Source organism: Nycticebus coucang, chromosome 7 (assembly GCF_027406575.1).
Source record: "Nycticebus coucang isolate mNycCou1 chromosome 7, mNycCou1.pri, whole genome shotgun sequence".
Lineage (NCBI taxonomy): Eukaryota > Metazoa > Chordata > Mammalia > Primates > Lorisidae > Nycticebus > Nycticebus coucang.
The window spans coordinates 115,086,149-115,102,333 of NC_069786.1; the positions used below are offsets into that span (position 1 = coordinate 115,086,149).

At 49.9% G+C, this 16,185-nt stretch overlaps 1 protein-coding gene across 13 annotated transcripts in view; it reads right to left on the reverse strand.

Annotated features, from left to right (window-relative positions):
- Positions 1 to 3,640: 3,640 nt before the first annotated feature.
- TNS1 (tensin 1) overlaps positions 3,641 to 16,185 on the reverse strand; it is a 218,177-nt gene continuing 205,632 nt past the window's right edge. For all 13 annotated transcript variants that reach the window (XM_053598389.1, XM_053598392.1, XM_053598391.1 and 10 more), the window contains 8 exons: positions 15,783 to 15,914; positions 15,381 to 15,473; positions 14,539 to 14,616; positions 12,280 to 12,351; positions 11,851 to 12,019; positions 11,183 to 11,251; positions 10,710 to 10,742; positions 3,641 to 8,276 (listed from right to left, as the gene is read on the reverse strand). In XM_053598389.1, coding sequence (XP_053454364.1) covers positions 8,132 to 8,276; positions 10,710 to 10,742; positions 11,183 to 11,251; positions 11,851 to 12,019; positions 12,280 to 12,351; positions 14,539 to 14,616; positions 15,381 to 15,473; positions 15,783 to 15,914 — 791 coding nt within the window. In that variant the 3' untranslated portion in view covers positions 3,641 to 8,131. The remainder of the gene's footprint in view (positions 8,277 to 10,709; positions 10,743 to 11,182; positions 11,252 to 11,850; positions 12,020 to 12,279; positions 12,352 to 14,538; positions 14,617 to 15,380; positions 15,474 to 15,782; positions 15,915 to 16,185) is intronic.

Genomic DNA, 16,185 nt, shown 5'->3' on the forward strand with positions numbered 1-16,185 from the left:
TAGGTGCCCAGGTCATATCTGTCCGGTTAATTGATTGATTTACCCCTAGGGAGGCCTGCAGTCCCACAGCTCCAAAGCTCCACGGGTCTGAGGTTCTCTCTGTCCCTCCCTGGTGATCTCTTGCTCCTGCCCCCACATGGCCCTTGCCCTTAATATCCCAAACCAGCACGAGTCCCCTGAGGGAGAGGTGACAGTGTGGCCAGGTCAGGTTCCACAAATGCAGGATATGGGGCTGGGGGAGGACTGGGGTTGGGAGAGGGCTGGTGACCTTAAGGATACCCCTTGGTTTCCTGGGTCCTGACCTGGAATTGAGAGGTTTCCCAGGCACCATCTGGGAGTCAGGGAATGGAGCAGAGGCTGAGAGGAGGAGCTCAGATCCGGATATTCTGTCTTGATGACTGGAGATGATCTTTCAAACCCCATGAGAGCTGGAGCCATACAGGCAGCTGTGCCACCATCCCTAAGCACTGTGGTCTGGAGCCCGGAACTGGCCAGATCAATATCATTTGGGAGGCTTTCTGCTCCAACTCCTTTCTGCTGCCAAGTTTCCCAAGAGGCCCAAGGAAATGGTGTGGAGGAAGCCAGAAGCACCAGAAAAGGAAAGGAAGTGCAGATTTCTTAAGGGCCCACCGGACCAGCAGGCAGCAGAGCACCATGCTAGGAACCGTGGGGTCTCAGTCCTATGCCATTCCTTTAGGTAGGTGTTATCCCATTTTACAGATGAGGTAACTGGGGCCCAAAAATGGAAAAAACTTACTTGAGTTCCCAGCAAAGCCACAGCCAGATCCAGCAGTGTGTGCTTCTGAGGCCAGTGCCTTTCAAGGGGATCCTCCTCAGGGCCCAGCCATGTCCGCACTCTGGGCTCAAGATGGGTGAGGAGGCTGTGCTCCTCAGCATGTGCCTGCAGCCACATCCAGGACACAGCCTAGGAAGGGTCATTTGCCATCTCCAGCTCCAACACCTCCTGAGACAGGAGCTCATGCCTTTCCGTTCCAAGCAGTTCATCCCACCTCTGGCCTCCCTATAGCTCTCACCTGTTACATATGGAGCTCAGAGAATGCTGACTCCTCCAGAGGCTGTCAAACCCCGAGACTGGCATCCCATCTCCCTGAGCCTAGTCTTCTCCAAGCAGAGCTCAGATCCTTCAGGATGGAGCTGAGTACTAGCTCTGCCAGTTAGAAGCAGTGTTAACTTCACAGAGACTCAGTTTCCTCATTTGCCCCTTGTGTGTAACAACTATCTTAAGGGTCTGTTGGGAAAACTCGGGGTGACAAGGCCCCTCACAGAGCAGGATTCAATGCATGTCAAGTCTCTGCTACAGGCAGGGGTCTGAGTTCCTTCTGTCTTGTATCCCTGATAACTGCAGGTTTCAAAGTACAATCTGGGGAGCTGGGGGTCTTGAGACCCTTCCAGGGGTTCTGCAAGGTCAAAACTATTTTCTTAAGAATATTAAGTCATTATTTGTCCTTCCTACTCATTTTCTTACAAGTGTGCAGTGTTTAGAGTAGCCGTGATGTATGATGTCACAGCAGACTGGCTGCCGAGGCAGAGAGGAGATTCCAGCTGTCTTCTGTTAAGCCAAACGTGAAAGAAGTCTTTAAAAAACGTAAAGTAATGTCACCTGTCTCACACAATCTTTTTTGCTTTAGAAGATACCATTATTTTTCATAAAAATAATCTTTATGTTAATAGGTAGTAAATTTATTTTTATGAAAGTGAATTAATAAGCTTTTTTTTTTTAGAGATAGAGTCTCACTTTGTCACCCTCAGTAGAGTGCTGTGGCATCACAGCTCACAGCAACCTCCAGCTCTTGATTCTCTTGCCTCAGCCTCCTGAGTAGCTGGGACCACAGGCACCCGCCAACGCCCGGCTATGCCTTGGTTGCAGTTTGGCTGGGGCCGGGTTTGAACCCAGCACCCTCAGTATATGGGGCCAGCACCCCACTCACTGAGCCACAGGCACCGCCCAGGTTTTCTTTTTCTTTTTTTTTTTTTCCATGAGACAGTCTTACTCTATTGCCCAGGCTAGAGTGTTTCGGCCTCAGCCCAGCTCACAGCAACCTTAAATTCCTGGGTTCAAGTGATCCTCTCAAGTAGCTGGGACTATAGGTGCCTGCCACAACCCCCAGCTAATTTTTCTATTTTTTTTAGTAGAGACAGGGTCTTGCTATTGTTCAGGCTGGTCTCAAACTCTGGCCATCAAGTAATCCTCCCATCTCAGAGTACTGGGATTATAGGCGTGGGCCACGATAAATATTTTTTTAAATGTTCTCAGTTTTAATTTACAGTAGAACCTCCAGAGTTGACCATCTCCCTACATTGACCATCTTCCTAGGTTAAGTTAATTTTCATACACTGGACATGAACCGTCAGTACGATAGGCCTAGTTCCTTATGTTGACAACCTTCGTATGTTGACCAGTTTGTTGTTCTACTGTATATTTATTTATACTATGATAAAGATCAAAAAATACAACTCATCTAAACAAATGTTCTTTGGGGTTCTGAATAATTACTAAAAGTGTAAAGGAGTCTTGAGACTCAAAACTGTGAGAAGGCTGCCCTCCGGTGAGAGGGCTGTGCTGGCCACCGAGGAGTGCTTAGCACACACCTGTTCACATCAGCTGATCCAGGCCTTCTGCCCAGCCACACTGGAGAACTGGAGCCGTGGTATTTGTGTATTTTTGAATTTCTCAGAGACTCCTGAGCTGTAGCAGACATGCTATCACATTAGTAGCTACCACACCCCAACTTTCTGAATTCCGAAGAATTAATCTGATGTGTGTGAGTGAGCTACATAGGTCCCATCTGATGGGCGCTTGTAGGTTCTGCCCAACAGCCTCTGTTCCCCCTTCTGATAAACCTCAGGGATCGGTGCTCCTCATTCTCAGTTTATGTGGTTTAGGAAGTCTCAAGGGGTAGTCCTACTAACCAGATGTGTATGGAGTGAGCCAAGCAGGGTCCATCAAACCCAGCGAGATTTGTCCCAAGATTTGCTGAAAATATTGGACAAAAGAGCCTTCTTCTATTGTCCAGATAGTTGGTAAGATGAAAGGCACCTCTTAGGTAGAGCTGGTAGGATGGTTGGTAAGATGAAAGGCACCTCTTAGGTAGAGCTGGTAGGAAGGTTGGTAAGATGAAAGGCACCTCTTAGGTAGAGTTGGTAGGATGGTTGGTAAGATGAAAGGCATCTCTTAGGTAGAGCTGGTAGGACAGTTAGTAAGATGAAAGGCACCTCTTAGGTAGAGCTGGTAGGATGGTTGGTAAGATGAAAGGCGCCTCTTAGGTAGAGCTGGTAGGATGGTTGGTAAGATGAAAGGCATCTCTTAGGTAGAGCTGGTAGGACAGTTAGTAAGATGAAAGGCACCTCTTAGGTAGAGCTGGTAGGACAGTTGGTAAGATGAAAGGCACCTCTTAGGTAGAGCTTGCTTGAGACTTAAGCCAACTCAGAACTAAGTAATGGGGACAAATTCTTGATTCTAACAAGACCTTGATGGTGGGAAAGCTATTGGGAGGATTTGGGGTGAGTTGTCTACCAGAGGCATCACTGAAGCCCCCCCCCCAGTGTCCGGAAGAGGCCCCCTTTTGCACACTGGGGACATAGCATACCCATGTCCAAACAACACAGCGGGAAAGTAGTGCAGATTTTTCTTTAACTTTATCATTTATAAAGCCATACAATGGATCGCAAAGAAACAAAGCAGCTGTACAGGAGGGGGACAGCATCAGTGTACAATACATTCATGTCCAGGATAAGTAGCATACATCAGGATTTATACAAGGTGGCAGAGGTTATAGGCACGATGATACAAAATATAAAGTATATTTCCATCTATATAAATACACAGCTGGGGCACAAGGAGGATGCTGGGTTATTCTGTTTTTCCTGCAGAGGGCCTGGGAGGCAGGGAAGGTGGTGGTCAGGGATTTCTTGCATTTATTTTGAATGACAGATCAGAAGGGAGGAGAGAAATGGGGAAACACGGCATGCACGCACGGATGCACTCTTTCATTCCCACGCACACATCAAAACACAGACACACAGGAGAGTTTCAGGTGGCTTAACACTGATTGAAAACAAACTTGAGACATCCCTCTATGATGACTTTGCTGTTGGAAAGAGCCCAGGTGCGGGATAAAAACAAAGATACTCCAACACTTCGGACACTGGAGGACAGAGGAGTTAAGAAGGAACAGATCTGCCAGAGCCCTGTGTGGCCCGTCCCCACCATCACCAACACTGAGACTGCACCAAAGTGGCCCTACAGGCCTCACTTCCAGATTCCTCTCGCTGCTGGGTGATATTGGACTTGATGCCCATTGCCCACCACCTCCAGCCCTGACCCCCAAGTTCCCCAAAGAGATGAGCAAAAAATACTGTGCCCACACATCCACACTTGCACACCCACACGCACACGTCCTATGTTACCACTGGCTAAGGAAATGTGAGTCTCAAGATTCCAGGGGCTGGACCCGAGTGTAAAGGTGGCTCTGGCACCCTGGCTCCCAACCTCTTCAAGGACCCTGAGTGTGGGGGTAGGAGTGGACTGCCTCCTTGAACAGGGCACTGGCCCACTTGAATTCCCCAGGTTCTGAAGCTGGGAACAAACCAGGAAGGAGGAAAGGACCCAGGAGGCAAGGGTGCTAGATGAGAGTCAAAGCGAGGATAGATGCTACCACACTCACTGCCCCCCCTGCACCCCGGGACAGCATGAGAACCTGCCCAGTCTCTGCACAGGTCAATCAGCACAAAGCAGAAGAATCTCCTACTCTCCCCCACTCCTGAGAGCCCCTGCCAGTGGGTCACACGCATGCAGTGGGCTGCCCCTGCTGTCATGCAGCCTCAGGACCCCAAAACCCTATCCTGGCCAATCTCTGACACAACCAAGGATTCCTCAAAAATCAGCAGAGAAGGAATCCACAGGCTTTCAGAGATATTAGGGAGAGGATCAGATGAGATGGGCCCTTCCCAAACCTGGGATGTAAAGTTTCTGTTTCTCTAACACCTGATGAAATAAAGGAGTCAGGACACTGTGATAGTGGTCGGGGGGCTGTCCATTGTTCCCGTGCCTAACTCCTCCCTCTTGCTCCCCCTGGAAACAGTCACATGGAACTTACTGGGCCCTTTTTCTAGCTTAATTGGATGTGTCCCTGCCCTGCTGTCTTGCCTCCCAACAGCATACGAGCCGGCTGAGGCGAGGCCCCAGGCCTGCCCCCAGACACCTGACTGGACAGCTAGAGGCAGTGAGGGGCTAGGGATGGGGCGAGAGCCTGCACATGGTTGCCACGGCCAGATGGCCGTGCTTCTCCCACTCTTTCCTGCCAACTTCTTTCAGGCTCTTTCCTGCCCCAGTCCCCATAAGACCAGACAGCACTTTCCTGGCTGACAAACAGATTCAACAGTAAACAACAGCAAAATAGGTCCAGGGAGGGAGAGGAACAAAGAGGATAAACACTTATAAAATAATAACAATAATTAGTAAAAGTGCTTTTTTTAAAACGAAATCTTTGGCAAGAATATACTGCGGTGCTGAGTGGTGTGTGTGCGTAGGTGTGTGCATGGGTGAGACAGGAGGGCTCTGGTGTAGGGCCCCAAGGTGGGGCCACTGTGGAGACTGGGGACACTTCCCCTCATTCTCCTGACAAGGCCAAACTCTCAGAAACTGGCTCCTCCCAGAGGGATGCTGGGAGTGAGTTATCAGCTTTGCAGCATCAACTTGCATCCTCCTGAAGGGTAACACACGGCTCAGGCCTGGTGTGGAGGGGCTGCCATGCCTACGAGGTGGGCTGTGGTGGACAGTGGGCAGGAGAAGTGCAAGTGAAGGCTGAGCCTAGACTAGAAGGCTGAGCCTAGACTAGAAGGCTGAGCCTAGCCTAGATGGGTCTGATGCCCCATCCAGCCTCAAGTGTGGAGGGAACATCCCCACCAGGAGGAGATGCCCTGGGCTATCCAGTGGAGGATGAAGATATCTACAAGGGAAGAGAGGCAAATATCTCCTCCCATCTTGCAAGGGATCTAGGATTATCCAGGGAATGAGGAGAGGGCAAAATCCAGGGTTTGGGCTTGAATATCTCAGAAGGAGGGATCTCAATCACCAAGCACAAAGTTTGGCTCTTAGGGGAAGTGAGAGGTTGGTCGGGCCTTAGCCCCCACTCCCACCTTCTTCAGACCTTCTACCTTCCAACTCCCTGAAACAGAATGTCCACACTGATCCAGCTCCTTGGAGGAGAAAAAGTACAAAAGATGCACACACAGCCCTGTGTGCCACACACAGCCACATCCCCGCACACTGGTACACTCACATCCTGGGAGCTGACTGCTGGGCCCCTGGCCTGCCAGAAAATAAGGGGACCAAATGGGTGGAATGTGTGCAACTTCCCCCAACACTGAGCCCCAGACAAAGTCTAGGGAAGGCCAGGGCCAGGCCAGGAGACCCCAGGCTGCTTCAAGGATCAAGGCCCCCACCGTTTCAGGCTTTATTTATACATATAAAAAGGGATTCAGTTATGCCCAGGGAAGGCAGTGAAGCAATATGGGAAAACAATAAATACTTCTTGTCAATTTACCTATTTTTTTTTACCTTTTCTTATATTTTATTAGCTTACAGATTCTGTCAGTATGTCTCCTGTATATATTATAATATTTATATATCAGTACAATGCCTCTCTCTAGGGAACCCCTTCAGGTGTAAGTATGGAGACCTGATGAATTTTCCATTCTGGCCTGAGTGTTTGGGTGGTGGTCAGGGTTTTTCCCCACTGCCCAAATGGACCCCAGGCCCTTTGGTCTAATTGCTTGCCTTCTGCCCTCTGCTGCATGGGCAGCATGGCTCAGCTGGGAAAACCAGGGCAGCAGGGAAACAGCGAGGCTTTGGCCTTGTAGGAAGGCCATGGGGTGCACAGGTAGCAGTCCTAGGAGCTCTGCTTTCACCTTGGGCAGCCCAGCTAGAAAGGTGCCTGCAAAAGTCAGAGCCCAGAATGTACAGAGGGAGGATAAAGACTGCGGCCTCCTCCCCTGGGCCTCCTGGGCCAGGAAGCAGGTTCCTCAGGGAGAACTGCAAGGTGGAGACCCTGTGAGGATAGTACAGGGCAGGGCTCACTCTCTAGCCCCCCAAAGGCATCATGCAGATAAGCAAGTCTGAGATAAGGCTCATTGTGGGGCATGGAATCCAAAAACAGGGCTGAGAGGTGGGCGCTAAGGCAGAGTCCAGGGCACCGTGGGAGCGATTTGCCTTCCTTGCTGCTGGGCCACACACCTCCCAGCTCAGCAGCTGCCCCTCCTGACTCTTCCCCAAGGCTAAGGACACACATATCCATACCAAAGCTCCCGGTTAAGGCAGAATAGGGTAAGTGGCAGGGGTGGCCACCCCACTCCTTTGGGGGGTTTGGTAGAGGAGAAAGGCTGGTGGCACCAAGGGCCATGAGGGTGCAGGTGCAGGGTCTAGGAGAGAGAGCCTCCCTGCTGCCCTGTCACCCCCAGCACTAACCTTCTTTGGACAGTATGCATTGTGTATACAAATACACGGGACACAGACAAGGAGAGCTGCTTGTAACTCTAGCTGATAGAGGCTAGAGGATGTGGGCACAGACGAATGCACACTCACACAGCGACATGTCAGAGGCACAGCAAAGAGACCTGAGGTGCCTTGGGTCCAAGATATTTTCCAACGAAAAAGTTTGCCCACTTGGTGTCCCATGCTGGCTCTGTTTAGTTTGGTGGCCTACCCTACAGGTGGCCAGAAAAAGCTTAATTTCTCCTTGCAAAGCAGTTGGGTAAGGGAAATATGGCTTTTCCATTCCCCCCCAAAATATGGATCCCCAAGGAGGCTTGATCCTTCTCCTCTAGGAGAGGGAGAGGGGGGTTAGAGGGACCCGATTTTGAAGGCTTCGGGTTTTTGTAGTCTCTATCATCCAGGGGAACTCACGTTCTTCTCTGCCATCTTTTTCTTGCTCTCTCTCTCCACCCCCCTCTCCTCTGAAATTCACTTTCCTCGCCCCATGTTGCACTTTCTTCTCTCCTTCTCCAAAATTATCCCAAAGTCCTCCTTCTGGATTCATGGGTGGTCAGGATTCCCAGTTCCCCTCCCTATAAGCCCCATCCCCACTGCACTGGCCCAGGGTAAAGGGTGGGCTCATCTCTTCTGGCCAGCATTCAGCATGACCTTGGAGACGAAGTTGACAATGGCAGAAGCCGGCTGGTTGGGATCAAGCTCTGCAAAGAGGTGGCAGGCGTTGTCCGTGGTGCTGCCCTGCTTCCGGGCCACAAAGCCAAAGAGCCTGCAAGGCAAGAGAGATGGGTATGAGGGGGCAGTCAAGGTAAGCACAGGGGCTCAGGAGAGCCCCAACTCTCAAGTTCCCCAGGCATCAGGGACTGGTCCTTCTCCACCCACTGACCACAGAGCCTGGTCCTAGAGACAGTGCCCTGCTTTGGTTCAGGGGCGGGAGTGGGCAGGAATCCCACTTTGAGGGAGGGCTGGATGTGAGTGACAGGACTGAATAGGAGACCAAAATAAAATGGGAACATTCCTGAACTGGCCTCTCTCCTGCCCAACCCAGCCCTCCCCCTACCACCTGTTCCTACACACAAGTAAATGAAGACAATGCGCTTGCCTGTGCCTTGGCCTCCTCAGACACCATGGTCAGGAACACAGGGGGTAAGTGTGTGTCCCCCCAACACACACACACATGCTTATTTTTCCTGGGCTTGGAATCCCAGAGAACAGAATGGGAGGGGAGGTGGACTCCACAGCCGTTCCCAACACGCACCCCAATGGGAGTGACCTAGCATTCTCTCCTTGCAAAATAGAGTTAAAAATATGAGGGCAGAGAACAGAATGTGAGCCCAGGTCCCCTCCCAGCCAGCATGTTGCTAATTAGAGTGAGATGGGAAATCAGGACAGCTGGAGATGCCGATGGACACCCCTCTCCCCGGCACCAGACCATAGCAGCCAAAATTAGCACAGTTGGTCTGCGGCTGCTGTGTCTCCATTTGCATGTACACACACACCCCTCACACACCCCACACATAGCACACACACCATACAAATACACACATACAACATATACACAACACATACACAAACCACACACCACACAGACATACACACACCACACACAAGGTATACAAGCACTACACACATACACCACACACCGTGTATATTCATGCCCACGCGCTAACATGTACATGTGCAGCACATACACACACCACAGACGCATGCACGCTACACATGCCACACACACACACACATCCCACCCAGCCCCCGAACACACACACACAGCCCTGCATGGCCTACAGCTCTGCTCACAGGTCTGTTCCAGGGGCCAGGAATACCAGGCCACAGGCCTGGGGTAACAGCTGGGTGTGGGAAGCCAGGGTCCACCAGACAGCCCGGCACTGCCCTTTCAGGGCTGGCTCAGGCCCTGTGCGGCAGGGGATAATCGGGAAGAATTTGGCAGCACCTTTGAGCCCCCACCCTAGGGAGCACCAGCCCCAGCTGCTGGTGCCTAACAGGATAGAGACCTGGCCCACTGGCCCTGGACACCACCTACCCTCCCCTTCAATTTCTCTCAGCTATGGCTCCAAGGCCCCAGGGCCTGGCTCAACAGGAGTCCAGGGCTGTCATCTGACCAGGAGAGTGTAGCTAGGCAAGAAAGCTTAGTCCTCAAGGCCAGAACTAAGAGCTTATACCTCACTCACCTCACCCTACTCTCTCACCTGCCAGACCCAGGGCCTCTGCCCCCTCAGACTCTCCCTGCAGTCTCTGCCCCACCCACCTAAGCTTCCTTGGCAGGCAGCTTAGCCCAAAAGCAGCTCCTGAAGGAAAAAAAGAGGGATTTCTAGGCCTGGGGGACCAGCTCCCTTATATAAATTCAAAAGCATAATAATTACCTACTATAAAGTAAATCAGTAAGGAAAATGGGGCTGTTGGGAGCCCAACAAAAAGTGAACTGTAAATTACAGACCCTAGCAACAACTTTCTGTCAGTTTCAGATCCCAGGTTGTGACTATACTTGGTTTTGGTTTTGTGAGATTGAGAAAATCCTGGTCCTTACTAATAAAAAACTGAGAAAAGTAACAGGGCTTTCTCTCCCTTCTTAGAGGCTCAGTTACAACCCAAGGGACCTGGGGTTCCTTGGACCATCTCAATGCTACTTATACACATCTTATCTCTGTGCCAGTGGCCTCCTCCAGGCAGAGTCAGGGTCCCGGGCAGGCTCTGAGTTCCTCACACGCATTTGGAATATGCTGGGTAGTTGAAAGGAACTGCCCAAAGGTCCTGGGGTCATCCCCAGAATTCAGAAATGGGGTCCCACATTCTGATGAGGAGGTCTGGCCCAGCCGCAGGACTCACAGAAGCCCACCAAGAAAGCAAGAACAGGAATGAAAGTAGCAAGAATTCGGACAGAAAAGATCATTTTAAAAAGCTATCCCCACTGCCATCGCCCCAAACAAAACTCAGTTTTCTATCCACTTCCCAGGGTCCCTAATGGTTCTGATCTTAGGAGAGGGTGGCCAGACTAGAGACTGGGACTCAGGCCTTGAGGCAGGACAAGGTCAAAGGTCTGTCTGCCTTGTCAAGCTTTTCCCCACAAAATGGAGTGACCTCACTACAAAGGTCCTCTCTGCCCTCTCTCCCTGCTCACTGGCCCGGAATCCCAGACCATGGAGCACGAGGGCCTGCCCACCAGGGGTAAAGAAGCTATACTTACTTAGCTGGGGCGCCTCCTTCTGTTTTCGTCCACCTGTGGAGAGAAGGCCAGCACAGTGTAAAGGCCTACAGCTTCTCCCTGGAGCCCAGCCCACCCACAACCACTCAGGCCTCTGAGTAAGACGTCCCCCCCACAATCCCTATGGGACAGAAGCCTCCTCCCAAGATCACATAGGGGACATTCAAGGTAGAAAGAACACTGTGGCCTCCCAGGGTACCCTCCCCAGTGTTGAAAGAAGCACATCTAGGGTCAAGGCATGACAGAGGGGGCAGAAGTGGACAGTGAGTCTCCAGGAGGGTCTCCACATCTGAGGTGGGAAAGACAAAAGGTGCCCAGCACAATTCCTCACACACAGGCAGCTCTTCCAGCTGAGCCAAGAGTGTGTATGCACACACACACACACACACACATGCACACACGGACTTCAGCATTAGAGAGCTGCACAGGAGCAAAGGTGTCCACCAGAGACTTACTTTCTTTCCTGTGGATCCAGGTCACAGAAGGTGACAGTGTTGAGGGGATAGTGTCGTCTGAAGAAGAGCCTATAACACAGACATCAAATAAGCAAAAAATGAAACCAAAGTGCCTGCTTTTCCCTCCTTCCACCTGCAGCTCAAGCACCTTTCTACTACTCATGGGTACACATGGCCTCTAACTTATGCAAGACAGCCCGAGCTCCTCACGTTGGAAACAGAGACAGACGAATGTGCCAAGGAAGAAACTGGCACTGAGGAATGAGAAATGAGGGAGTGGCCCCTGGGGGAGGAAGGAAGGGCCTGGGGATGCTGTTAGGAGACAGTCCAGGAAGTAGGGCTCCCAAAAAGCAGGTGCTTTTTATTAGTCATGTATACAGCTGTGTAACTGCAGGCAGATCCTTGTAGAAGGATGGATGAATGGGTGGAAGCATTGATGGATGAAGGGAGAATAGGTGCAGGAAGGGGATGGATCATCTGATGAATGGGTGAGCAAGTGGGTGGATGGATGGATGGATGTTTGGATAGGAGTAGATGGAAGATGGGTGACAGATAGATAGATACGTGGGTAGGTAAGTAGATGGGTGCAAGGAATGGATCCATTGGTAGATGAGAGTGGGGATCACAGGAAGGAAAGCCAAACACAGATGCAGGTAGAGGAGTCTTACTTTCTCTGGTTGTCAGTTAGAGTGATTCCCTGGGCAGAGACCTTGAAGTGAACGATGGTGGCAGCTGGCGTGGGGTCAGCAGCCAATGTCTCTGATGTGGCTTTAGAGATGGCCTGTGGCCCAGTGAGGGATTCCATGTCCACAGAGTTGACAAAGAGCACATTGCAGGCTGGAAGAAACCAATCCAAGGAGGAGTCATGGTGGCTGGAGTGGGTAGGGACAAGACCCCAGGCCCATTCCTCAGGGAGAAGGCAGCAGGTGAATTTCAGGTCAGCCTTGGGCCAAGGCATCTGCACATAGAAATGTGATCTTCCCAGAGACATTTGGGTCTAAGAGAGACATCCAGTCTGTACCTGCAGGAGGGGTCAGGGCAGGAACAGTTCAGAAAGAAAGGCCTGGGCAGGGATCCAGTCTCAGGTGACCACTTACCTGCCCCTTGCTTCAGTAGGTCAGCAGTTGAGTTAGCAGGGCCCGAGCTATCTTTGGATTCATCTGTGGGGTCTGAAACAAAAATTCATCTGGAATTAGAACCCTAGAGGTAGAAAGAAGCACAAATTGGCTAGGCCTAAGGCGAGCTCTGCAAATACTTTGTGCAAGGGACACTGCTTTTCTCTAACAGGTCCTGGCAGTGGGCCCTGTGTTAGGTTCAGTATGAATGTTTAAAGATTACTCTAAGTATCCAGCATGCTGATTGAGAGCTCTGGAGTCCAGCAGAGCTGAGCTCAAACCTTCACCCACCACACCCAGCACTTACTAAGTGTCTATAAGACAAAGATGTTGGTAATGGTAGCCATGTTAATGAGTTTTTGAGACACTCTATGTACAGATTTTAGCCCAGTGCTTATCAGAAAGCAAGCCTTCAAGAGGCAATTGCTGTTCCTGTTGTTGTTTTGCATTGATGTCTTTGCATAGATCAATAAATGCCCTAATTTCCCTAATTCATTAAACCATTGATGCACAATAACTATAATGTCAATATTAATAGGAACTGAATGATGGATATAACTTGATTTAACCATTTTATAATGTATACACATATCAAAACGTTGCATGCCAGACATGATACAGTTTTTATTTGTCAACTGTATCTTAATTTTAAAAAAAGAAAATCAGGAAAAAAAGAATTGAATATTATTTATACCAGTTTTTCTCAGACTTTGGTATGCAGACTTGTTAAAATATAGATTGCTGGCTCAACCTAGAGTTTCTGATTAGATTGACTTGAGAATATTTGTATTTTTTGTTTGTTTTTTAGAGACAGAGTCTCACTTTGTTGCCCTCGGTAGAGTGCTGTGGTGTCACAGCTCACGGCAACCTCCAACTCTTGGGCTTAAGTGATTCTCCTGCCTCAGCCTCCCAAGCAGCTGGGACTATAGGCGCCCACCACAATACCCGGCGATTTTTTTGTTGCAGTTTGGCAGGGGCCGAGTTTGAACCTGCCACCCTCGGTATATGGGGCCAGCACCCTACCCATTGAGCCACAGGTGCCACCCGAGAATATCTGTATTTTTAACAAGTTCCCAGGAGATGCTAAAGCTTCTAGTCAAGGAACCACATTTTGAGAACCATTGAGTTTATACAACTTATCAGTTTGTTTAATTGCTAAATTACTCCAGTAAAGTCCATAGAAATATAATTCAATTAGTGTCTAAATCTTTTTGGCTAATAATTCTCTTTACGTTGTATTTGAACTTTTAAAAGAATAATATTGGTCAATTATCATTAATAATTCAAAATGAGTTGAATTGGATACACAGAAATTGTTGAACAGTATTGGAGGTTTTATGTGTGCATTTCAATACAGACTGGGCCAGACTAGGGGGTGTGTAGTCTGGGGAGGAGGGAAAGAAGCCCACCCCAGTACCTCGACCTTGTATAAGGGCCAAGCACTCTAACTCCCAGATGGACCCTGTGTACTTGGGGGCTGGGTGAGAGAAGTCTGAGCTGGGAGGAGTTCTGAGTATTCATCTGTCACCCTCCAGGGCTGACACACCTCTATGAGAGACACTAATCTCTCCTGCACCAGCTCCACTGTCATTCTCAAATTCTAATCTGCATGTCCTCATGCTCTTGGGTCCTACTCAAACTTCCCACAATCAAAAGAGGACCTGCTTTTCCCCAACTTAATGTCCCCCAGTCACAGCAAATGGACTAGAAACTCCAGGGCTGGGAGGCTCGCTCTTTCCCTCACCTGCCATGCAAAGCCCAGCTACTCACTCCTCTGAGAGGTCCCTGGAGCTCTCTTCTCTCCACTCAGACTTACCTCAACAACTACATCTGCTTCCTCCTCCCTCTTCCCACTGATGCCCCCCTCATCCTCCAGGACCCAGTTCTCTCCTAACTATCTCCTTCTAATGCATCCCCTGGGATGAAGTTTAATGTTTAACCTGAAGATTCAACATGAATTTCTTAAAGCCTGCAGAGGATTTCCCCCCAGAACCATCTGGTGAGTCAATGTATGTATGTTCCTAGAGTTCAGCTTTTTCATAAACGTTCTATTGGGTTTTTTTTGTTGTTGTTTGTTTGTTTTTGTTTTTTAACAGGAAAAAAAAGGAGAGTAGTTTTGAGTTTCCCCAGATTGGCAAAATAACCCATGTCCTCCAACCCTGAGCCATGTTCCAGAGCAGTGGGCAGGACCAAGACACGAAGGAAGCCAACACAAGGGGAGCAGGAGTCTCACGTTCCTACCTCGGTTTGGAATGACCAGCTTGCAAGGCAGGGCCAAGGGGATGATGGAGTGCTGGTAGACCAGGGCAGACAGGGATCCTGCAGGGAGGAGACTGCATCAGGGGAGCACTACTGAAACTGGGAGGTGGGGAGGGCAATGAGGAAACACCCAACTCCCACTCCACTACGTAGAATTGTCACCTCTCCCACAACCCACCAACAAAGCACAAAATTCACTCCCTTCTTTTTTAGCAAGATCCAAAGGAGAAGATTCCAGAGCCCACCATAGCAGCCACAAGGTTACCTAACAACTTGCCTTAGCATAAAGTTCCTCCTAACATCTCCCCTAAGTCCCTCCAGTTACTAGGGCCCCTCTCAGAGCAGTGCAATAGAAGTATCAGAGAATTGTGAGATCAAATCCTAGCTCTCTCTCTCTATGTGTTCTTGGTAAAGTCTAACTCTGATGAACCTCAGCTTTAATGTATAAAGTAGGGACAATGGCACCTCCCACACAGGATTATTGTGAGACCACAAATAAAACAAGGCACTGACAAGTAATTTTCATATAGTAGGTGGTCAAAAAAAGGCAGCCGCTGTTGCCATTGTTACCCCAATTATAACCATAATAAGTTTTAGTGTTCCTGGGTAGGACAAATCAACACAGAAAGGAACGAGGCAGAGCTAAGGAGTCACGGTAGAGAGGGAGGAAAGCCAACATTATTTTCTCTGCTGAGTCTATGACAAGGGGGACTGGCAGGGTCTGTGGTGGAATGAACTTGCCATCAGAACCCTGGAAGACCCCAGGATAGGGCTGAGACCAGAGCCAGACTTTAGGAGCATGGTGGGGGGGGAGGGCAGCTCACCAAAGTTTGGCTCGTTGGGGCAGCCCTTGAGCTTGACTCCTCTGGGGCCAGTCTCTATCAGGAAATGCCTCACCAACTCATGGGTCGTGTCTCCTGGGAAGAAGAGAAGGAAAGGGTCACTTTTCATGGCTTCCTCCCACCATCTCCAAGATTGCTTCATAACTTCTCTAATATGCCGGGCTGGGGTGGGAGAAAGGGGGGAAGAGGCGGCACGGCCAGAACCCATGAAATGGAGAGACCTCTGCTCCTCCCTCAGCCCTCAGGAAACACAGCCCAGTAGTCCTGCTTCCCTGGTCCCCAACTCCCAACTGTCACCAAGCCCAAGATGCGCTCTTCCAAAGGGACTAATGAGAGACAGTAAAACTCACCTGTCCCGAGCCCTGTCCTGGGAGGTGAGGTTACCTTTTTTATTCTGCTGCATGATGGTTGGAGGTGGCGAAGACACCTTCATTGCCAGCCCGTAGGCCCCTCGGAAGGAGTGGCTGTCGCGGATGATGAAGGCCCCTGGCTCCTGGTCCTTAAGGAGCGCAATGGCTGAATCGGGAGGGATGAGAGAAGAGAAAGTAAGAAATCGGTGGCCCAGGCTTTAGTTAAGTCTCATTGGTCCTATTGAACTTCCTTCTTTCTTAGGTGAGACAACATTCCTTGAAGTTAGACTCTAAATACTCCCAAAGGGGCTCCTGTACTAGGACCAGCAAACTTTTTGTAGATGAACAGAGAGTAAATATTTCAGGCTTGCAAGCCATGCAGTCTCTGTCACAATTACTCCACTCTGCCATTGCAGCCTCAGACAGGATGTAAGCCA